This window comes from Pleurodeles waltl, chromosome 5, assembly GCF_031143425.1.
Source record: "Pleurodeles waltl isolate 20211129_DDA chromosome 5, aPleWal1.hap1.20221129, whole genome shotgun sequence".
Classification (NCBI taxonomy): domain Eukaryota; kingdom Metazoa; phylum Chordata; class Amphibia; order Caudata; family Salamandridae; genus Pleurodeles; species Pleurodeles waltl.
Genome location: NC_090444.1, coordinates 1204348572 through 1204372744, shown reverse-complemented (window position 1 = coordinate 1204372744; position 24173 = coordinate 1204348572). Strand labels below are relative to the sequence as shown.

Here is a 24173-nt window from a genome sequence, read left to right as displayed (position 1 = left end):
AATGCGAGTCCAAGCCCTGCATCCAACTCCCCCACCCCCACCAATCTGCATTTTGATGGGCATTTTTTTAAAGTAAAAAAAACCAAGAAATTCACTGAAAAAAACCAAAGGTTACGGGGATGTTATAGATAGGAAATAAAATTAAGGAAAACTTTAGAGAGTCACTAAAAAAACAAATGTTACAGGTACATTATAGTTAGTTTCAGATTTTACATGCAGAAAACCATAGAAATTCAGCTGTTATGGTTAGAGTTATTTCAAGTAACTATAACTCGGAACCCTAAGGTAACTATAACTCACACCCTCGCTATGCATTGCTAATTGCCCCAGATATGACATCACTCATGACATCTTCTATAACATCATTATTAATATCACTGTAACATTTCCAGTGAAATTGATGAGAAAACTGCAGGGCGAGGGCGCGAGTTATAGTAACCTTAGGGCTTTGGAAACAAATGAATAAGTACAGAGCTTGCACCACTGTGTACTACTTGGGAAAGAGCAGCCTTGTCGATTTGATCAACAATTATTAAAATGACTGGTAATATGGGCATTGGTCCGACTCCTTCGCGTGCTGAGCCTGAAGATTAGATAGTACGGCTGTGGTGAGGGTAATTTTTTCATAAGTGTCAAATAACCTGGAGCAGCTTGCATGGCTGGGGCTGGGCCGGGGGTGCAGGGGTGCGCGGGAGCATGGAGGGCGAGGGAAAAAAATAATTAAAAAATATTTTTTACAAAATGTACCTGCTTTGCTCCCGCGCCCGCTCCTCTCCCGTCACTGCTGCAGGCACAGGCTCCCAGCCTGCCCTGCGCCAACCCTGACTCTGCTCAGAGCAGCATCAGGATTGGCTGGGAGCGCCCAGCCAGGGTGCTCCCAGGCAGACTAGCAACCGTGTTGCTGGGCTGGAGATAGCCTTGTGCGCATGTGTGTTTGGACGGCCCGAAACAGCCGGCGAAACACACATGTGCTCTGAGGGGATTGCACAGTGCACTCCCCTCAGCTCGTTACCCCCGTTGCCCTGCCCCTTTTACATGGAGAGGATAATAAACAGAGTTTATCCTTTCCATGTAAAAGGATTTGCAGCGGTTGCTGCTGGCGGGGGGCGACCCTCCTCCGCCCATACAGAGGAGCCGTGCCTGCAAATAACCGAAAAGTTGCATTATTTGAAAATGCATGTAATCATCATTATGGAGCAAGAAGGACTGTGTGAATTTAAATCTGGATTTTGAATATCAAAAAGGACTGCAACAGTCCCATGTTGAGTGTGACTATTAAGTAACAAATATAAATGTCATCTGTTCAATTTAAAAGCATTGGTGTAATTTCATATCGCTTGGCTAGTACTGAGGAAGGCGAAAGCTGAAACGTAAATACTGGCAATAAATGACAATTGAAAAGCTATCCTGTGAGTGCTCCGTGTTTTTCTTTTTGAATGAAGAAACGCCGATATTGCACAGCCTTGTCAATTTGATCAGCAGTTGCTCAAATTGTTGGTAGTATGGGCACTAGTTCGACTCCTGCGTGTGCTGCGCCTGAAGATTGGATATTATCGCAGTGGCGAGGGTAATTTTTTCATAAGTCTCAAATAACATGAAGATTCTTTATTTGAGAATGCATATAATCATCATTAAAGATCAAAGAGGACTGTGTGATTTTAAATCTGTGACATTTATTAACATTTGTGGCATTGTTTATTTATGCCAGGCAGGATGAACTACTGAGTCAATTTAGAATTACATTGGAAATGAAAGGCACAGCACGAATGGTGCCATTTGGCATCACAGAGGAAAAGACACACAGAAATGGCTGCCATGGATTTTGAATATCAGAAAGGATGGCAGAAGTCCTCTGTTGTGACTAACAATTAACTAATATAAATGTCATTTGTTGAATTTAAAAGCATTGGTGCAATACCATGTCGCTTGGCCAGTACTGAGGAAGGCAAAAGCTGAAACGGGTCTACTGGCAAAAAATTACGACTGCAAAAGCTGTCCCATGAGTACTGGTGTTAAACAAACCAAGGGTTACAGGGACCTCATAGTTAGGTTCTGAATTTACTCATACAAAATCATAGAAATTCAGCAGTTATAGTTAGAGTTCTTTCAAGTAACTATAACTTGTGCCCCCAATACTCATGAAGGAGTTGCAACGTTACACAGGGGCCATGCTGACCATCGTGATTTATTCATGATTATCACAACACTCCATGAAAAAAATATTTTAAAGTGTTAATTAGACCTGTATAGTCTCCTACATATCAGCCGGGGGGGGTCAGGGTAACTCCACCCTGAGCCCTTATGCCACTTTCCACATACAATTTTCGCCCCGCAGCTGCAACTTTCTAGACAGCTCATCCCCAGCCAATCACAGCATTTCTGTTGTCTCGTGCATTCACAAATATATTGCGATCATTGCGAAATCATCACAAGCCCAGATATACAAAATTATTTTACCTTTAATAGCTCCTAAAGTACTTCATGGATTTTCACCAAATTAGTGAAAGCGTAATCTATGTACCGAAAGCTAGCTTTCTGATGAATTTTGTGTTATTTCATCTAGTAGTTTGGGCTGTAGTCATATCTAAAGGTCCTGTGGGAATTACCAACTTTTTTGACCCCCCCCCACTTATGGAGGCCGTAGTGCAGATGTGCAGCAGGCATGCCAAAGGCAAGCATGTCTGCCCCCATCCACACCTGGACCGCACCCAGCACAGGTCCCCTGGACCAACCACCCCAATGATACACTGCCACTGAGCTCAAATACCTCAGCCCAGGAGTATGCAAAAACAACTGCAACAGCACCACCCCCGACAATACACTGCCTCCAAACTAAAAGCGCTCAGCCCAGGACTATGCAACAACAATTGCTGCAGCATCTCCCATTCTGCACAGCTGGAACTTTCTCTCCTGCAGCACCAAAGACCCAGCATGCGCTAGGATCACCTACACGCCGACCCGGACCACTACAGCCCAGCTCAATTGCCTCCTGCTCAACGTACGATCACTATTCAAACAGGCCACTGAAATCTGCGATACCATCAACTCCCTCCCCGGGCAACATTTTTCTCAACGAGACCTGCCTATGCACCCAACAGAGTTACCGCCTCACAGGCTGGCTAAAAGATCATTCACCAACACTGCATCAACAAACACAGAGGTGGAATCAACATCATCAACAAGGAGAACCTCCACTGCATCACCACCACAGATGATGCCACCCTGATAATGGAACACATCAACTTCCAACTCCAAACAGACAACAAGACCACCATCAGAGGCACCCTCGCCTATGGACAACCAGGACCCGCCCCAGCTTCTGCGATGCTATCCCAGACTACTTCACCCTGCTCAGCATAGAGTCTGACAACTACATCTTCCTCGGAGACCTAAACTTTCACCTCAATGACACCAACTCTGCCAACATCCTCGAAAGCATGAACAACATCAGCCTCACTCAACTGGTCAGTGAGCCCACCCACGTCACAGGACACACACTCAACCCCATCTTCTCTGCCAGCGAAAGAATCAAATACAGCCATGTCACCGAACATACTTGGACAGACCATGCCATTGTCATTCCACCATTCCTTGAGTCACCCGCAACCCACCCACCACATCACTCCACAGCTGGAACAAGATCTCAGAGTGCCAATGGACTGGCACACTCAACTCCTCCCACCCCCCACCGCTGCCAACCTCAAACAAGCAGTCAATACCTTTTCTTCCTATGGTCACAAACTGCGTCAACATAGTCAACCCCTACAAACCCACCAAAACCAAAAGATCCTCCAAACTGGCTAGCTAGAACATGACTGAGCTAATAACCTCAAGCACACCTGCAAACAACTTAAAGAGGATGGCTTACCAGCAAAGAACCCGCAGACCCAACCATCTTCAAAACCACCCTCAACCAATGCTACCAACTCCTGAAAAGGACTAAAAGAAGTGACCTCACCGACCACATTAAAGCAAGCTCCAACCACAGCAAGGAACTCTTCAACATCGCTAGAGAGTTCTCCAGCCTATCAGCCCCCCGAAACAGCATCACCCCTTCACAAGAAATCTGCGACTCCCTGGCAGAATTCTTCCACAACAAGAACACCACCATCTACAGGAACTTTGAACCCCAATCCACCGACCTCCACAGCCAGTTCAACCCCACAGATGAAGAACAAGACCACCTGCTCACCTCTTGGGACCAGCTCATCATGCAAGACCACAAATATAATGAGCTCCGTCCACTCAGCAGCACCCATGGACCCATGCCCCCACCACATTTTCAACCTGGGGAGGAAGACGATCAGCAGCAAGTTCACCTCCATCCTCAGCGTGTCAACCCCCACAGCCACTTTCCCTGACGAACGGAAGCATGCCGAAGTCAAGCTCTTACTCAAGAAACCAACTGCAGATCCCAGCAAACTCAAGAACTATCGCCCCATCTCTCTGTTACCCTTGCCCTCCAGGCTCCTCGAGAAAGCCATCAACTGCCAACTCATAGGGCAACTGAAGAACAACAATCTTCTGAACACCACTGAATCAGGATTTCGCACAAACCACAGCACCGAAACCGCCCTGCTGGCCGCCACGGATGTCATCAGAGCACTCATAGAGCAAGGGAAAACAGCTCCCCTAATAATACTCAACCTTTCAGCAGCATTTGACACAGTATCTCACAACATCCTGATAAAAAGACTACACCACATTGGGATCAGAGAAGACGCCTGCAAGTGGATCACCTCCTTCGTCACAGGGAGAAGCCAGACAATATGCCTTTCACCTCGGAAATGAAGAACTACCTCTGATGAGTCCCCCAAGGCTCATTCCAAAGCCCCCCCTTATTTATCACCTATATGACTTCATTGGCCAACATCATTAGACCACACGGACTAAACATAATTTCCTAAGCCAACAACACAGCTCATCCTCTCACTATCTGAAGACCTAACCACGCTAACAAACTTCCACAAGTGCAAGATGAATATCACTGACTGGAGGAGAACCAACTGTCTCCAACTCAACACAGACAAGACGGAACTACTAATCTTTGGAAACACCTTCCCGTGGAATGACACATGCTGGCCTCCCCGATCTAGGACTTCTACCAACACCAACCAGCCACGCCCGCAACCTTGGCATCATCCAGGACGAAAGACTGACCTTGAGGAAAGAGATCAATGCAGTCTCCTCCTCCTGCTTCCTCATAGTCTGCAAGATTTTGAAGTGGCTCCCCATTGACTCCAGTCGCACTGTCACTCAAGCCCTGATCACCAGCTGGCTAGACTACAGCAATGCACTCTATGCAGAGATCACCGTACAGTTCCTCAAGAGACTACAGACTATACAGACCTCAGCAGAGAGACTCATCCTTGACCTCCCCAAGTGGACCAATATTACCCCCACCTCAGAAAGCTGCATGGCTCCCCGTGCAGAAGAGATGTCAGTTCAAAATGTTGATCCACACCTTCAAAGCCCTCCACAACCTCGGACCTAAGTACATCAACCACTGACTGAATTTCCACCTCCTGTCCAGACACATGTGCTGTGTCTCCCTCTTGCTAGCCCACACCCCCACATACATCGCAGCAACAGCAGACGGCGCTCTTTTACCTACTTCGCCACAAAATGTTGGAACAACCTCCCACTTCACTTATGGACCTCACCCTCCCTGTTGGAATTCAAAAGAGGATTTAAGACCTGCTTCTTTGAGTGAGCCCTGGCAGCAACAGATATCAACACCTGGATACTCTAGCCCCGCTTTACAATTCCATTTGGAATGAAATGGAATCTATATCTATATCTAAATATATATATCTCTATTTATCAATATCTATATCTTGATCTATATATCCATCTATATCTCTAGTCATTAACAAAACAAAGGCTACAGGAACATTATAGTTAGGTTCAGATTTTACACACACCAAACCATAGAAATTCAGCAGTTATAGTTATACTTATCTCTAAAGTAACAATAACTTGCGTCCCCACCATGCACAGCTTTCTCATCAATAACTCTATTGCAAATCTTGCAGTGATATTATCAATGATGTCAGAGAAGAATTCATGACTGATGTAACATGTGGGGTAATAAGCATTGCATGGCAAGGGTGCTAGATAAAGTTATCTTAGGGCACAAGTTATAGTTTCTTGAGATAAGTATAACTATAACTGCTGAATTTCTATGGTTTTGTGTGTGTAAAATCTGAACCTAACAACACCTTCCCTGCAACCTTCGGTTTTTAGTGAATCTTTAAAGTTTTTTTAATTCTATTTCCTAACTATAACATCGCTGTAATCCTTTTTTTCAGTGAATTTCTAGGGTTTTATTTACATAAAGTAATATCTAACTACCACACATTAATCCAACTGCTGCCATGCACAGCTTTGACGATGCACAGTTGGGTTGGCTGCAGGGCCTGGCCTGTGGCCAGTGTGCATCATCCTCCTGCATGTACCCAAACCCACGCTGTGGGTCTGTGTGAGTGAGTGTGTGAGTGGCTGTATGAGTGGGTATATGAGTGTGTGTGTGAGTGGCTGTGTCGGTCTGTAAGTGGGTGTTTGTGTGGTTTTGTGGGTGGTGAGTGGTTGTGTGAGTAGTTGTATGGGCGTGTGAGTGGGTTTGTGGGTCTGTGAGTGGGTGTGTGAGTTGATGTGTGAGTAGGTATATGAGTGGCTGTGTGGGTTTGTGAGTGGGTGTGTGTGGTTTTGTTAGTGTGTGAGTGCATGTGTGAGTGGCTGTATGGGTGTGTAAGTGGGTGTTTGAGTGGTTTTAGTGGGGGTGTAAGTGGGTTTGTGGGTCTGTGAGTGGGTGTGTGAGTTGATCTGTGACCTCGCATGAGTGGATGTGTGGTTCTGTGACTGAATGTGGTAGTGGTTTTGTGGGTCTGTGAGTGGGTGTGCGAGTGTGTGAATTGGTAAGTGAGTGAGTGAGCGTGTGTATTTTTTTGTAAATGGGGTCTAAATCCACTGTTGCAGATTCACATGGGGGACCATGCTGAGAGCAGCAGTGGATCAGCGGATCCTCATGCAGCCCCCAATAATGTTTTGGCCAATTTCTTGCCCATGAGGCAAAAGACCCTTCTACAGACACCTCCGACAGTCCCATGAGGTCAGGGTACCTCTACCCTGACCCCCTTCAATCACTTTTAAAGTTTATTTCCCATGGAACTGTGTCCCAAACCACAAAATGGTGGCCACAACTTTTCTCTCAGGTTCTGGTCAGCCAATCACAGCATTGCTGGTGGTGTGTTGATCTACATATCCACGCTGTGGTTCCTTTTCTCCAGGTATACATAAAAAAAAATCTTTATTAACTTCAAAATTATTGAACAGATTTGCCACAGATTGCAAAAAGAGATCTTTCTGGACCAAGATCTAGCTTTCTGCTAAATTTGATGTAATTCCATCCAGCGGTTCAGGCTGTAGCTTTGTCTAAAATCCCTATGGGAACACAGATACACACAAATACACACACACATAGAAAGTGCCGCCCACCACTGGATAGTTATAATTGGGTCAGCCTTTCCATAGACAAGCCATTTTTTGGATTGCTAGTACCTATGGTTCCGTTTGACGATACTTAACCAAATATTCAAAAACAAAAGTTCATCTACCTCAGCTTTTTTTCTGGGAAGTTTTGGGTTGATCTGACAAGTGGAGGGGGGAGTCGAGAAAAAAGGGGGTTCCCAAAACTCAAAATGCCAATGCATTTTCCATAGACTTTTTTAGACACCACTACTGTAAAAACTGCTAAACAGAGGGGCACATTCATGAGCCCCTAGCACCACATTTTTGGCATTTATTTTTACGCAAATGTGGCGTTAAAGTGGCATTTCCCATGTGCCATATTTAAAAAGTGGCACAGCGCTTGCAGTGCGCCACTTTGTAAACCCTTGCGCCACATTGTGCCTGCACCAGGCATAATGTAAGCAAGGGGGGGGGGGCGTTCCCCTGTTAGGGGACTGAAAAAATGGCACAAGGAAATCTCATCCCATTTTTTTTTGCACTTTTGACGCCTGCTCGGAGCAGGCTTTAAAAGGGGGCTTCCATTATTTAGAATGGGCCCTTATGTACTCTGCAGGAGTAGCGCCTACATTTTGGCGCTACTCCTGCAGAGTACATCAATAGCGTCACACAGAATGATGCTATTGCCCCTTACCCTGCGCCATGGTGCACCATATTTTAAATACGGCACACAGATGGTGGCGGTAGGGGGATACTAAAGGGCGCTAAGAGGCGCAGGGACACTGGTGCTGCACTTGATGCAGCACCACTTTCCACAAATCTGCCCCAGAATTTTGTGATTTGGTGTAAATCCATTCAGTAATTTTGTGTAATTAAGGTTAAAAATATGTGTATATCTGGACTGTTGGGTTCAAGGACTCTTGCGAGAACCCCTCAAACCCAATAAAAAAAAAAATAGAGCCTTCTGATTGCCCTAAGGAGCTTTTTCCCCTTGTGCCAATTTGCTCCCACAGGAGTCAGACTCCGCCAGGAGTGAGCGCTCTGATTGACTGCCAGCAATATGAGAAAAATGTGCTGGCAGCTTTACAGGACTTGGGGACTGAGGCCTGTGTCCTGAAGTTTAAAAAAGAACAAATATATATATAAAGGTACAAGGTAGGGATACCTTGCCCACCCCAGTCCCTATGTGGGGGGACCAAGAAAGATGCTTCCTTTGGCCCAAAAAGTTTTTTTTTTTTTAATGGCAGGTTTTGTTGTGATCCCATGGGACTCCCACTGCATTGTGCTAAAAAACTGAAAATGGAAGCCACAGTATTTTAATTTAAATATTTTGGGTGGGGATGGGATTGTGGCCTTTTCCCCCAGAGCCCAATGCATTATTTAAGGGGAGGGTGGCATGGAGCCCCACTTCCTGAGCCTTGTTAGACCCTGGGTTCCCCTGTGGGTAAAATCATAAACAAAGGGGAGGGGTGCCCTCCTCCCGATGCTAAAAAGGCCCGGAGGACCCCATCTCCTACAACTATATTCATAAAAAAGGGGAGGGGTGTCAAGTGCTGCCCTCCTCAAGCCATTGTAGGTCCTGGAAACCCCATCCCCTGGGGCCAAAAATAAGTGTATAGGGAGGGAGGCCATGCAGCCCCTCAGGAGGGGGGCCCCATAGCCCCCTACCCTATTCCTTTTTTAATTGTATTGGGCCAGGGGGATGGGATCACCAAGACCTAATCAGGCTTGAGGGCGGGAGCTGCATAGCCCTCTGCCCTTTTTTATGGAATATGGCCCAGGGGACGGGGACCTGGGACGTATGAAGGCTTGTGGAGGGGGTGCATGGTCCCCCTCCCCTTTGAAATAGGAGAATGTGGTCTCTGGGGTCTAATCAAGCTCGAGGAGGGGTGGCATCACGGCCCCTTCCCATTTTATGAACTTTGGCCCTGGGGGATGGGGTCAACAGGGACTAATACATCTCAGGGATGGGGACTCCTTGGCCCTCCTTCCCTTTAAAAATAATGCCCTGGGGAATGAGGTCCATGTAGCCCAAATGCCAACCCCATGGCGCACACAAAAAAAGGCTATGCATGGCGTGTAGTTGGCTCTCTATAGGGGTGAATGCGGCTAGGCCATGTGGTCAACCCCCTCGAAAAGCAGCATGGGATCAGCTGCCTGTAGGCGATTGTTCATAGGGTCTGGAAGCAAGCCAGGGCATGCAGCCAACCCCTTGTCACGCATGACCAAAGGCCATGCGCGGCATGGTATTACGGCCTCTGGAGATGGTTGGCTCCAGGCCTTGCAGCCAACCCCTGCCACGCATGACTAAAGGCCATTTGCAGCAGGAGGTTGGCTTTTCATATGTTAATAAAATATTATTTTACATGGAAAAAAAACCTAAAAAGTCACAGCAAAACCTATGGTTAAAGTGAAGTGGCATCATCATTAGGAATTGTTATTATATTTTATTTTACATGTAAAAAAAGCGTAGAAATTCACTGAACAAAACAAAGGTTAAAGTAACATTTTAATTACGTGACTGTCAGTGCCAACATAACCTTTTGAACTACAAAATTGAAGAAATTCACCAGTTATAGCCAGCAGAGCTAACCAAAACTTGTGCCCCACCGTGCCTTGCTTATGACTTACATATTACATCACTCATGATATGTTCTATGACATAACTGATGACATCTCAAATGACATCATTGGTAACATCACTGATGACATCATCAAAGCTATTTTTGTACATATTACTCTATAAACGAGTATGGCACTTGAGGTCTGAAAGTAAGAATAAAGTATCTCAGAATGATATGAAGCATCATTAATGCAATGACACATACAACTCCTGCAGGTAAAGCAAGCTGTTTTATGTGCAAAATTGACACTATACCATACATTTTAAGGGTAGCTGAGTTCACATCAACAATGAACCACAGCTAGAAGGGTGACCCCTAATGCACACAGTGTTCAGTTTGTATACAACTGTTCAGAGAAAAACAGGTTCCTCGAGATACTCAACTTCTGTTACATAACTAATATCCTTCTATGGACAGACTTTACCTGCATCAAACACTTCACAGTCACCGGACCCACAGGGAGAAATTCTCACAAGAGTTTCATTGTCTGCAAACAGTGTGGTACAGCTTACATTCTTTCCATAGTGGAAATACTGTTTACAGTAACCACTTTTCTACTCATTTTCTACTCCTTCATCGCTCAATGTAGTTTGATGACTGCGAGGGGTTTGGTACACATAAAATCTCTCCACAGTAAGACATTAATTTTGGAACAGACTTTGATTATCATGAGGAAGTTGACTTTCTCTAAGCAGTTGTATATTGAGCACTGTGTGCAGTGAGGGTTTCCCATATATCGGTAGCTGATTGTTAATGTGAACTAGGCTACCCTTGAAGTGTGTTTTATAGGGTCAATATTGCACATAACACATGCTTGTTATGCCTAAGGGAGTTGTATCTGTGTTGGTATTAATGATGCTTCATACCATTCGGAGCTATTTTGTACTTACTTTCAGACCTCTAATGCCATACTATTTTATTGAGTAATGGATAAAAAGAAGCTTGGATATTGTTATCAGTGATGTCATCAATGAGGTCATTGGAGATGTCATCAGTGATGTCATAAATTATGTAATAGAATATCATGAATGTTGTAATATGTGAGATGTAACCAGTGCATGGTGGGGGCACAAGTTATAGTTAGCTCTGCTATGACTGGTGAAATTCTGTGTATTTTTTAGTTCAAAACGTTAATGGTGTCACTGACATAGGGCCTGATTCAGAACTTCATCACAACAGTGACGTACATCCAATCTGCCAAAATTCAAGTCCCATAGGATAGAATGGGATTTAGATTTTGGCGGATGGGATATCCATCACTGTTGTGACGTGGAAACCCGTCTGCAGAGCTCTAAATCAGGCCCTGAGTCACCTAACTATAGCGTTATTTTAATCTTTGGCTTTTTTCCAGTGAATTTACACATTTTTTTAACAAAAACAAATCTTTTATCACGCCAAACTATATCATCCCTTTAACGTTTGTTTTTTTCATTGAATTTCCAGAGCTGTTTTTTAGCACAAAGTAATATTTTTTTGCCATACGTAAAGCCAACACCCGCCGTGCACAGCTTTTGGTTGTGCACGGCATGGGTTTAGTCTAGCAGCCTGGACCTGTTTCCAAATCCCTGCAGGCAGCCCACCCCATGGTGCGAACAGCCATTGGCTGTGTGCAGTTGGGGGTTGGTCACAGGGCTTGGACTGCCGCAAGGCCCTGTGGAGAGGAGCGTGCAACCTCCTCCTCTAGCCTTTTTGGCTCCCAGGGACCCCACCCCTGGGGACAAATTTAATAAAAAGGCTGGGGCATGCAGCCCCCTTCCCCTCCCCTTTCTAGGCCCTGGAGAACCCAATCCTACAAGGCTGAGTAATTAATTAAGAGAGGGAGCATCCCTGGGGCTAATTAGGGCCGGGACTCCATTCACGAGGCAGCTAAAATGACTGACGTACTAGTTTTGAAAATTTCATGAAGATTCATCATAGTTATAGGTAAAACTAGGTCCTCACTATAAATACCTACTGGATTAGGATATATATATATAAGTTTCAGGGTGATCTGTTAACCAGGGGCCGAGAAAAAGGGACATGAGGTCCCAACCATGTTTTCCCCATTCATTTTTCCATAGGGATTTTGAACAGCGATAGTGCGTAAACCACTGGACGGGATTACACCAAATTTGTCAGACAGGTTATTTGGTGTAAATCTGTTCAGTAGTTTTAGCAATTGTTCAGTAGTTTTAAGTGAAATTATAGGAAAGAGTTAAAAAGATTAAAAATAAAGAAAAGGGGCCAGTGTAGAGCCAACGTGACTCCTTACCTCTGGTGGTTGGGTCCCAGAGTCATTTAAAAAAATGTTTTGCCATGTCGGTGTCACAAATCTGTGGCAAATGTTTTTTTTTTAAAAAGAAGCACGGGCTCCTGTACTTTGTTATTGAAAAGCCCTGGGTGGGCCGGGTCCCGGGGACTTTTATCTTTTAATGCAGGGGGGCACCCGCCCCTTCCCACTGCCCCGGGAACCGCCACCTCCCCAGGGCTTTTAATTAATATGCGGGCACTGTGGTGCCCCTGCTGTCTCGGGGACGGCCACCTCCCAAGGGCTTACACAAATATTATGCAGGGGTGCGCGCCCCCGGCTGCCCTGGGAATTACCCCCTTTCCGGGACATTGAAGGCATTTGGTGCAGGGGGCGTGCAGCCCCCTGCAGCACTGGGGACCACAACCTCCCTTGGGGATTGAATACATTTGGAGAGGGGGACTGCATGCCCTCCCCCAAAGCCCCTGGGAACACCACCTCCCCAGGGCTATGCACATAGGAGGAGGGCCGCGCATCCCCCCTCGTGGAGCTTCTGAAGGCCCTGGGGACCACCACCCCCAAGGGCCTGCTCCTGCTATATCCTGGGGTGACCATCCATAGGACATAGCTATCTGCTGTGGCTTGGCTGCAGTTTTGACAGATGTAGCCAAGTCATAGCAAACATAACTCCACTGTCAGAAAGCACAGTTTTCATCTGTCTTCTCTGCGCACAGATATGCGTGCACAGAAGACAGATAAAAACATTGCTCCAGAAGGGAGCCGGTTGGGTCCGTGGGGGAGGCCTTGAAGCTTCCCCCTCAGTACCAGATAGCCCTTAAAGGGTGAAAAATAAAAAATAAAAAATCGGGTGGGACCGTGGGGAAGGACTTGAGGCAGAAAAACAATTGTGTTCTACCATGGGGAAGGCCTTGAGGCTCCCCCCCATGGTCCCAGATAGCCCATAAAGGGGTAAAAAAAATATTCTAAAAAAAAAGAAGACAGCGTAATGGTGAAAGTCATAGACCTTACAACTGAGAATTCAGGGTTCAACTCCAGGTGTATCCGTTGTCATTTCTCTCCTTTATTTTTTTTTTTTCAACTGGGAATGTTTAAGGCTCATACTGTAAGGTGATCTTACTCTTTTTAATTGACAAATACATTTTTCTTTTCAATTTGTGCAGAATTATATCATTGTAAATATATCATCCTGCAAAGCCAAAAAAACTCTATCTCTCTCCCTCTCTTTTTCTCTCTCTCTCTTTCAATCTTTTTCTCCCACTCACACACCCACTCAGACCCTTATGCAGCCACTCACAGCCCCACTCAGACACTCACACACCCACTCACAGACCCACTCAGACCCTTGGGCACCCACTCGCAGCCCCACTCAGACCCTCATGCACCCACTCAGATACTCACAAACTCACTCACAAACTCACTCAGACTCTCACACACCCAGTCACAGACCCACTGACACCCCCATGCACCCTCTCACGGACCTGCGCAGACACTGACGCACCCACTAAGACACTGATGCATGCACTCTGACACCCAGACGGAGACTCTAACAGCCACTCTCACCCCCATATATATCCTCTTACACCTATTCTCACACCCAGAAAGCCAGGCTGAAGCCAACTCCCACCACGTAGGGCCATAGGGTGATGTGCAGATTAGGGTTGGGTGGTTAGGGGGATTGACTGCAAGGATTGGCTGCAGGCGAGGCCTTGAGGGCAATTTTTGATGCGCACAGGCGAAGGAGGTGCAGGGGTGGGTGCTTATAGGGAGATGGCCTCAGGATCTGTGGCCAACTGTCGCTCCACATGGCCTTTGGCTGTGTGTGGCGGTAATTGGATTAACGTGTAGCTATAAAACGGATTATACGTTAAAAAACCATAGAAATTCACTGAAAAAACAAAGGTTACAGGGACATTATAGCTAGCAAATAGAATTTAAAAAACCATAGAAATTCACTTAAAAAAACAAAGGTTACAGGTTCTGGACCCAGCTGGCTCCCCACCTCCTGTGGGAGCCAGAATTGCTGCACAGAGAGGTAGCTGCTTTCTCTGTGAGAGCAACTGTGTGCTCTCTCTCCCTGCCTCATATTTGCAGGCAGACAGAGGAAACCTCCGCTCTGGTGAAGGGAGAGCTGATTGACAGCTCTTCTTTCATCAGACCGGAGTGTTTGCTGTGGCTTGGCAGCAGCTTCAAAGCTGCCACCAAGCCACAGCAAACAGCTTGTCCCGGAGATGGGCACCCCGGGACATAGCAGGAGCTGGCCCTGGGGAGTGGCACTCCCCAGGGCCATTAGTGGCTCCTCAAGGACCTGGCCCACTCGGGGGCTTATTAAAAAACGATCTTGTATTAAAAAAAAAAAATCCTGCTAATTTGCGATGATGTTCCAATTTTACGGCAATTTTTTTTTTTTTAAATGCTTTTTTTTGCTCTGGCAGGGTCCCTCTGCAGCACCAGAGCTAAGGGTCAAGATGTCTCTTACCCTGCCCCTTTTCTTTTCTTTGCAATTTTTTTATGGGACTTGGTTTAAGCTGAGTCCCAAGATGGCTGCCAACACTTCCTGGTTTGTGTTGGCAGCCAATCACAGCTGTGCATTTCCCTGCACAAGCTCGTCTTTTTTCACAAATCAGTGTGAAGAATCCGTGGCCCTAGATATACAAATGTATCTTCCCTTTAATTTCCCTAAAACTACTGAACGGATTTTCACCAAATAAGCGAAAGCGTGATCTGCGTCCCTAAAGCTAGTTTTCTGCCAAATTTGGTCTAATTCCGTCCAGCAGTTGGGGGTGTAGTCGTGTCTAAAGGTCCTAAGGGAATTAATACAGGAAAAGCAATTTTTTTTACCCCCCCTTTTTCTCGATCCCCACTTAATGGATCACTCTGAAACTTTCAATGCACAACAAGAATTATCAGGACACTTTGTTTGGATAATTTTGTGAAGATTTGTCAAACGGTGCCAAAGATATAGGCAAGTAAAAAAACACTTTTTCTATGGAAACAGGGTCCTAACTATAACTACTGAGTGGTGACCACCACTAGGTAATATATATGTATATATATTCACTTAAAAAAAAAAGGTTACAGGGATGTTATAGTTAGGCTCACATTTTAAATGTACAGAACCATAGAAATTTGCTGTTATAGTTATTTCAAGTAACTATAACTCGTGCCCCATTTTTTTTATTTCTTCAATATGAAATTAATACGCATTGCCTCATTCTAATATCTCTACAGTCATGCACATTACTGCCATGCCCTTAGATCTAGTTTGCCACTATACAAACAAAGTAGTAAGAAAATATGGTAAAAAACTACACTTTCTGTGTAAAAGGCGCTGCTCAGCCTATCTACTGTGGCCCAGTCAACACATAATCTGTACAAAGATTTGTCAGCCAACATCCACTGTGTTAGGGAAAGACGTTGGAGAATTATCATGACAATTGGAACGTGTAACCTTTAATAAAAGAAAAAGAAGAAATAAATTTGAGAAATCATCTATGGTACAGAAATTAAACAACCATGCTAGTTTTATGGCAAGGTCTGTTTTTTATATTGCACTTGTGTCATTATTTTCGGAGAATATAATAATACTCATTGTGATGCTGTTCAATTTATTGACCTTGGAAGGATAGCGGACTGAGTTGGTGTTGTCAGGATTTGAATTTTTGACTTATAGAACACAAGAGATGCATGCATAGTGGATGGAAGATACATCTCACCAATTATATCCATCTGGATGTTATTTGTGCCAGGGTGTTTTCGTATCTGTAATTGTCACGTCTTTACAAATGAGTTCCTCTCCCTCAATCGTGTGTTTCTATTTCCACAGAAGAAAGGATTCTATATTGCCATAAATATAACTTAGAACATTGTGTGAAGTGTTTTCTTTAGAAGTATCATTATCACTAAAAATACTTTTTTAAATATAGTCTTTCGTTTCTACCTAATTAGTTTTTGTTTTCTAAAAATACATTTTCTCGTTCTTGTCTTCTAGATACAACACCAGCATTCCACGACAACGTGTCCTAAGGCTGACTAAGATGGTGCTTGTGTTGGTCGGTGTGTTCATCGTGAGTGCTGCCCCCTACCAAGTGATACAGATTGTCAATCTTCAGATCTCCCAGCCCACACTGGCGTTCTACATAAGTTACTATTGCTCCATCTGCCTCAGCTACGCCAGCAGCAGTGTCAACCCTTTCCTATACGTCATTCTCAGTGGGAACTTTCGAAGGAGACTAACAGAGTGCACCAAAGTCAAGTCCAAGATGTCAGAGCGGGAAATTATCAACATTGAAAATACACTTAAATCAAGCTTTTAGAAAAAAAGACAAATTACTGAGGAGCTATTATTCGGAGGGAATGCGTCTGTGCTTGTTGAATATTTATTGTATCAAAAAAACTGAAACCGCAAATGGGAAATTTACCTTCATCCCCTTTCCTCAGTGTTGTTCATCAGTGATGACTCTTACAAACGTGGAGTTCTAAGTAGTCTTTCTTGCTCAACAAACATTGTCACAGCTCTTGACAGGGACAGAACTCTTAAAAAAAGATCATGCCAATTTATTAGCACAGTTGTTAAATCTATTATATATTATCGTTGCCTTTTTATGTTTTTTTAATTCCGATAGTGTTTTGTGAAGTTGCATCATATCATATGGGGGCACATTAGGGTCCTATCTACGCATGAGAACATAGCCTAGTCATTGTTTCAAAGGAGATTAGATGGGAATCATAATAGTAAGACTTAGTCTGAGAGTGGCAGGTTATAGTGTGTCAAAGTATGTCCTTACTGGAGTTGGGGAAGCAGGTGCATGCTTATTGGATCTAGCTAATGATCCAGTAGGCAAGGTTTGAACACAACAAGGCAGTTGTCTCGAGGGTCAAGAGAGGGGGCAGAGTGCAACAGCATGCTACTATCCAAAGAAACATTTGACGATTGTGGTTTTCAGTTTTTCCCTCAATCAGAAGAATCTGTGTTGTTAGTGTTGAATCCTTTTAGCCCAATGGTAATTCTTCTGTTCTTGTTTTGCTTAAAATCTGATTGTCAGAGCATGCAGCTATCCATAGATCTGAGGTTTCAGGCAGGGATGTCACAAGGAGCAAGGTACTGAAAGTATGTTGGGCCCATGCCCAGAAGACCTTTTGCATGGGTCACAGTGTTTCCATTAGTTCATCTATGTTATTGCATGTCAATGGAGTGTTTTCAGAGTGGTGGGTGTGCCTCTTTTGTCCGTTTTTTTCACAATTGAGCCACCTTCTTGCTTTTTCTTTCTGTACAATGTTGCCGGGGTTCTAGGTTGTCATTTCAACAATACTGTCGAGCAGGGGTCACTCCCTTCTATTAACAGACCAGGTACAGGAGACAATGGCCTGTGAACTAAGTTAATGGCCCAAAGTAACAACCTTGGGTCCTAAAGCCTGGGATCCTAACCCGATAATCTTCCTGACCACAACCACACACAGGACAGGAGCACTAATCACAATTGCTACATCATGGGCAATATCGCTTCAATTAATTCTGGCTCCATCATAAATTAATTCGTACAACAGATGCTTACTGTGATTCACAGCTCTTTCTGTAGGGCATAAAGGGGAATTTTGGTAGGAACAGGTTGGGTGGACCATTAATTCTCTCAGTCCAAGAAGCATTCTGAATAATATTTTTATAAACAAGCATGAAACTTTCTTTAAACATTATTACTGATGTTGTCATAACAACACTGATATTTTACTTAAAATATTCTTAGTTAATGACTGACCCTCAAAATGTATATAGGTATCTGCTGAATATTATAAAAACACTGGGTCAGATTTAAAAAAAGTGGTGCTGACACTTTTCATTTGCCCCTCAGCGCCCCCCCACCCTAACGCCACCATGTGTGAACCATATTTATGATACAGTGCACCACAGGGGTAGTTAGGGAACTAGTGTCAACATTTTTGACGGTAGTTTGGAGCTTTGCAGGATTAGCATAAAAAATGTTGACGCTAATCCTGCAAAGCCCATTGAGGCCTATTGTAAACAATGGTGTGCCTCCTTATATTTCTTTGTGCCATTTTTTCATTCCCCCTAATGGGGGAACGCCCCCTCTGCATACAACATGCATGGCGCAGGCATAATGTAGCACAAAGGGTTACAAAGTGATGCAATGCATGCACTGTGCCACTTTAAATTTTGGACGTCTTTAGCCTCGTTGGGCCACATTGGTGTAACAAAAAAAAACTACGCTAATGTGGTGCAAGGGGCGCTAGGGGCTCCTAAATGTGCCCCTGTGTTTCTGAATCATTTCGCTTCATGGCCTATTTTCCAATGTAGGAGGAGCACCACTTTCATTTGAGCTGATATACTCCTGGGGTCTGCATACATTTCCTTTGGAGCTCTCAATTTTGCACTGATATTTTACATTAACATTTGGTCAAACCAACTGGTCCAAGAAATTATTTGGTGATAATATTGTTTTGCACTGGCTGCTCAGTGCTAATTTCAGTGACAAAATTGCAGAATTCAAAACTGCACAGTGTCAGTTTTAATTAACTAACACTAAGTACTACAAAGAAAAATGGTAATGTCAAGAGTTTTTTGTGAACTTTCTCCCTTTGAAATGTGCATGTTTCAACCACTTTGGACTGTCAGCTTCTCTCATGTAGTACATAAGGGGGCTGATGGAGATTTTAGTAATATTAGAGATCCGTTATTAGATAGTTTATTACAAAGTTGAACACACCTAAAGCTCTTTCCATATGTAATTTATTACACTCGAAGAATTGATTACTTATTATCATCTAGGAATTTGTATAACTTAATATATTCTCCAAAACTTCAACAGATTTATATTTCAGACCATACCATTAGAACTTTGTTTTTTAAATGTAAGTGATTTCCCAATACCTTCCTTTAATTGGAGAATGAATACTGATTTTATACTAAAAAATAACAATGCAGTTTACAATATAATAAAGAAAAAGATAGCTCTAGTATAGTCAGCTTGGATGATTTAAAAACCCCTTTAGGGGCACTGCTGTCTCCATTATGACACATAAAAACAAGTTGTTCAACTCGAAAATATATAAATTATAAATACTAAATAAATAGGAAAGACTGTTTATTACTTCAAGTGATGTAGAATATAAAATACAATTACAAACATTTTGGTATGAATATAGTTCCTTGCTCATTAAGAGGGCTGGTATTCAAATATCAAATACAAAAGATAGTTTCAAGCCAATAGGCCTGGTATGATGCTGGTTAATCATATAAGGGAAACTGTACCCCCTGCTGAACATTATAAGGATACTGTAAGTCACTGAGGAGTTCCATACCCATATAGAGAAACGAGGCCAAAGGCCAAGTTCCTTCATATGGTTATGGAACTCTGAGGTGAATTGCAATCTCCTTATCATGCACGTCAGGGGTACTTTATCCCATATAATCTATTAAATAGAGCAGAAGAGAGAAAAGCAACGTTCTGTTTATTGCAATATACAGCTGCTTTAATTATGCTCCATGACCAGCCCTGTCTTTCACCTCGACTGCTGGCATCAGAACCTGAATGTAACAACTTTATAATAGTTGAGTTCTGACGTCTTTCCTTTATAATCGGTGACTTTGTGCATCACAAGTCACTGATTATAAAGAAATTAGTCACTGCCATTTATACGGAGATTGCAGAATCATATGTATTATATAAGCATTAATGATGACAAAACATAAATACATGTTTTTCATTCAAACTCTTTATTGATCAAAATTATATTGAAAGCCTCACACAACTGATTTTAAAATAGTTCATGAATTGTTATCATCCTACAGTAAAAGCTTTATGGCAAGATGACAGATCTTTTATAGACACCCCAATGTCTTTTAGTACAATGCAGTCTGATATGTGCTTTCAGGATCTTTTTGATGCATTATTTGTTTTGTTTCCTAAACCAAATGAAGACTAATGTTATTAATAAATTGAGACTGTAAAATCTATTTCAAAGTACTTGCTAATAAAGTTTAATTAATCTACTACACCCATACCAAGTTAGTTTTGTGAAGCGAAGATTATCTTCTCATAACAACAGCCTTGTCAGTCATGCTTTATCATTTATCTTCCATACCAAGTTTTCCTGATGGCTTGTTACCACTACATGCTGAAAAAGCATTTGACAAAGTTAACTGCCAAAATTTAATAACTGTTATGGAATTCTGTCATTTCGTACACCACTTTATTAACCTGGTTAATGCTCTTTATGTCCAATCTCCAGTAAAAGTAATTGAATAACTGTTCTGCCTCTACCAGCTTTTTTTTTCTTTTTAGATGTACCAGACAAGGAAGTGGAAATTCCCTATCCCCTCTTTGTTTTTATCACCAATTGAAACTCTCCTCAATCTTTTTAGAAGTTGCCCTTATAAAAAGGACTTTGCAATGGGGAATACTAATATCAAAGTCTCTGCCTATGCGGGTGATGTTTTATTATTTCTCACAGAATTGCATCCCTGAAATGTAAATTGCCCATCAGATGTGATTCAACATTATAACATTATTTGGTGTCAAAACAAAATTAAGTACCTAGGAGTGTTCTATGGAGGATACGTTATCGTTTAATAGTGAGTTAATTCTTCAAAACTTAAACCTAAAATTGAAAATTGGTCAACACTTCATTTAATGTGACGGAGAAGGTTCATTCAGTTATTTGTCTCTGTTGTCTATGCTATCATTTTATTTCTATTTCAGTCTATAAAAAATCGCAGAACATGATTTCTAACTTTATCTGTAATAATTACACTCCTAAAATAGGTTACTCAAAACTTAAAATTACAATGGTGGATTCAGACTACTTAATTTCTATAGCTATCATACTGTAACTATCATGTTGCCATAAGACAAGGATCTGTGTGGTTTCAAACTTACAGCAAATGCTCCCACCTGGCTTAATATTGAAGAACAATTGGTTAATCCTTTTCCACTCATTCACCTCCTCACCATTTATATTAACATTCTGTAACCAAAAATTCCCCAATCCTTAAATCCACAAAAAAAGCCATTTAGCTTTTTGGTGATATATATGGCACTAGTACTAAGTGCTCTAAAATGATCTCACTATGGGTAAATTCAACTATCAAATTAAATCATACCATTAAACATTGGAAATTGTGGTTTGATGCTGGTATTTTTTATTTACCAGATATAACTCTTGGAGATGCTTTAATCTCTTTTAAAAATATGCGAAATAGTTTGCCTTATCATCTCCTGAATTCAATAAACATGAATCGGTATGTAACTCAGTACTTAACGCATTTTTGATGTTTTGCTGGCTGAGAATATTCCCAAAATTTAGTTATGTTTAAAACATCATTAATACATTTAGACACATTGCTTCTAAAGTTTATAAAGATTATAAAATATATTATGTTTGTAAATATAGATATTTAATATAATATAATATTTATATATAAAATACATATAAAATGTACAGAATATTCAAGATGTTTGGAATACAGAGTTATCTATAATAATCTCCTCTAAAGAATGGCAGCGCATATGGATTAGTAATCTCTCTGGATGGCTACCTATACCTTTATGTCAATCTAACCTTGTTATCCTCTATAGCTTTTTATGATTATATCTCTGTTTTGCACCAATAAATTCAAAGGACCGATATGTAGGTTGATAGATTGATTGATTTAATTTTATTGTCTCAGTTAATTAAAACCGTAAAAATTGTTCATCTCACATATTAGTTAAATAAATATATTTTACAGCAATTAAAATTCCTTTACAAAATAAACATCTTTAAAATTAAAAGGTTTCTTGATATTAACATCTCTCCAATGCTTTTAGAGTGGAGTGTGCACAGCAACTGTACGTTTTAACTATCCACAGCCCTCCTAGGCTCTAGAAGCCAAAAGTGCAGGTACTTGGCTATGATGTCCTGTTCATTAATTCCTTTAAGGTTTAAAACAGTCTAAAAATTGCTCTTAAAACTTCTAAAGGTTAAAACCAGGCTACAGTGCTTTATTTGCTTATCACCCCAACAACTATGATACCACACGTCACATTTTGTAGACTGCTATACATTGTCAGTCTAAAGTGCTTATGGTGCGCTTATACACCCAACAACAGTAATTGTTCCCTAACACAGATGCCCAAAGTGCAAGTGCTGTATCATTAGCAGATACTAACAAAGATAGCAGCTATTAGTTCAAAGGGATTAAGGGCCTCATTCCGACCCTGGCGGTCTCTGACCGCCAGGGCGGAGGGCAGCGGAAGCACTGCCAACAGGCTGGCGGTGCTTCCTGGGCTATTCTGACCGCAGCGGTAAAGCCGCGGTCAGAAAAGGGGAACCGGCGGTTTCCCGCTGGTTTTCCCCTGGCCCAGGGAATCCTCCATGATGGCTCTGCTTGTAGCGCCGCCATGGGGATTCCGACCCCCTTCCCGCCAGCCTGTTTCTGGCGGTTTTCACCGCCAGAACCAGGATGGCGGGAACGGGTGTCATGGGGCCCCTGGGGGCCCCTGCACTGCCCATGCCAGTGGCATGGGCAGTGCAGGGGCCCCCTAACAGGGCCCCATACAGATTTTCACTGTCTGCTCTACAGACAGTGAAAATCGCGACGGGTGCCACTGCACCCGTCGCACCCCTGCAACTCCGCCGGCTCCATTCGGAACCGGCTTCCTCGTTGCAGGGGCTTTCCCGCTGGGCCGGCGGGCGGCCTTTTGGCGGTCACCCGCCGGCCCAGCGGGAAAGTTGGAATGGCCGCCGCGGTCTTTTCACCGCGGTCTTTTGACCGCGGGGCGGTCATTCGGCGGTAACCGCATGGCGGGCGGCGACCGCCGGCCGCCGCGGTCAGAATGACCGCCTAAGTATTGAACTGTTTTAATAACCATTCCAATGTGCTAAGAACATGTGCATCACTTTTACTGCAGCACTAAAGCCATGAATCTAACAAACTTGCAATTTAACTGCAGATCGTATAGATTGAAGCAAGCTACTATGCTTGCTCTAAAAGTTCAGACACCTTGTCATATAACATTCTCTTAAGAAGCCTCCTCCTGAGGTCATACAGACCTGGACAATCACAGATCTTCCTTGTGGCCTTTGCAATGCCTGCATTGCTCCGGACTTGGATTCCTCTATACTGGAATGTTTACTGTAGTTGGTAACTTGCCTAATCACATTATCATTAACAGGTGTTTCATTAGCGGCGAGTATGGTATGGAGAGGTATGCAGCCAGCTCTAGTTTGACATATTGCCTTATGACATCCACGCGTGGGAGGGGGCGCTGAATTTAGTTTTTATCTTGAATGAAAGACAAGGATTTGCTGGCCTTATTGGAGCCTCTTTTGAATGAGTATAAAGGTGCTGCTTCTCACAGCTCCTGCATACCTGCATATGTAGTTGACTAATGGATAACTGTATATATTTATTGTAGGCTGACTGCCGGTCAGTTTCCAAAGCTCAACTGAGCGACTAATTTTATACCAGGTCTTTACCACTTCAGCTTTTGCTGGCAGGTCTTACCGAACAAACCCAAATTCCAAACAAAGCTGTGCTGGCGAGGCTGATTGTGGTAGTTTGAAAACTCGCCTGTATGCCTTAAGCTGGGTTTTGTCTATAAGTGTTTCTTCCAAGCCGTGCATTGCCACTCTGGCATAAATAAGTGAAGGGAGAAATCTAGAAGAGATAACGGTTAACAATGGATGGAATGAGGGGCCCTCTAGCCGTTTTGCTAAAAGGGAAAAGGCATAAATTGAGGCTGTTGCTTTGTGATCTATATCTTTTTTCTGTCGAATAAAGGTGCCTCAAGTGTCTAAATATATTCCTTGGTATTTGTAATAAGGCACCGATTCCAACA

The 24173-nt window shown here is 43.1% G+C and overlaps 1 protein-coding gene across 1 annotated transcript in view; it reads left to right on the top strand.

Annotated features, from left to right (window-relative positions):
* Window positions 1-20601, top strand: part of MCHR2 (melanin concentrating hormone receptor 2) — a 1568356-nt gene extending 1547755 nt beyond the window's left edge. Inside the window, exon 7 of the mRNA XM_069236760.1 lies at window positions 16328-20601. Within this exon, the coding sequence (XP_069092861.1) occupies window positions 16328-16652 (325 nt within the window). The 3' untranslated portion in view covers window positions 16653-20601. The remainder of the gene's footprint in view (window positions 1-16327) is intronic.
* The last annotated feature ends 3572 nt before the right edge of the window (window positions 20602-24173 follow it).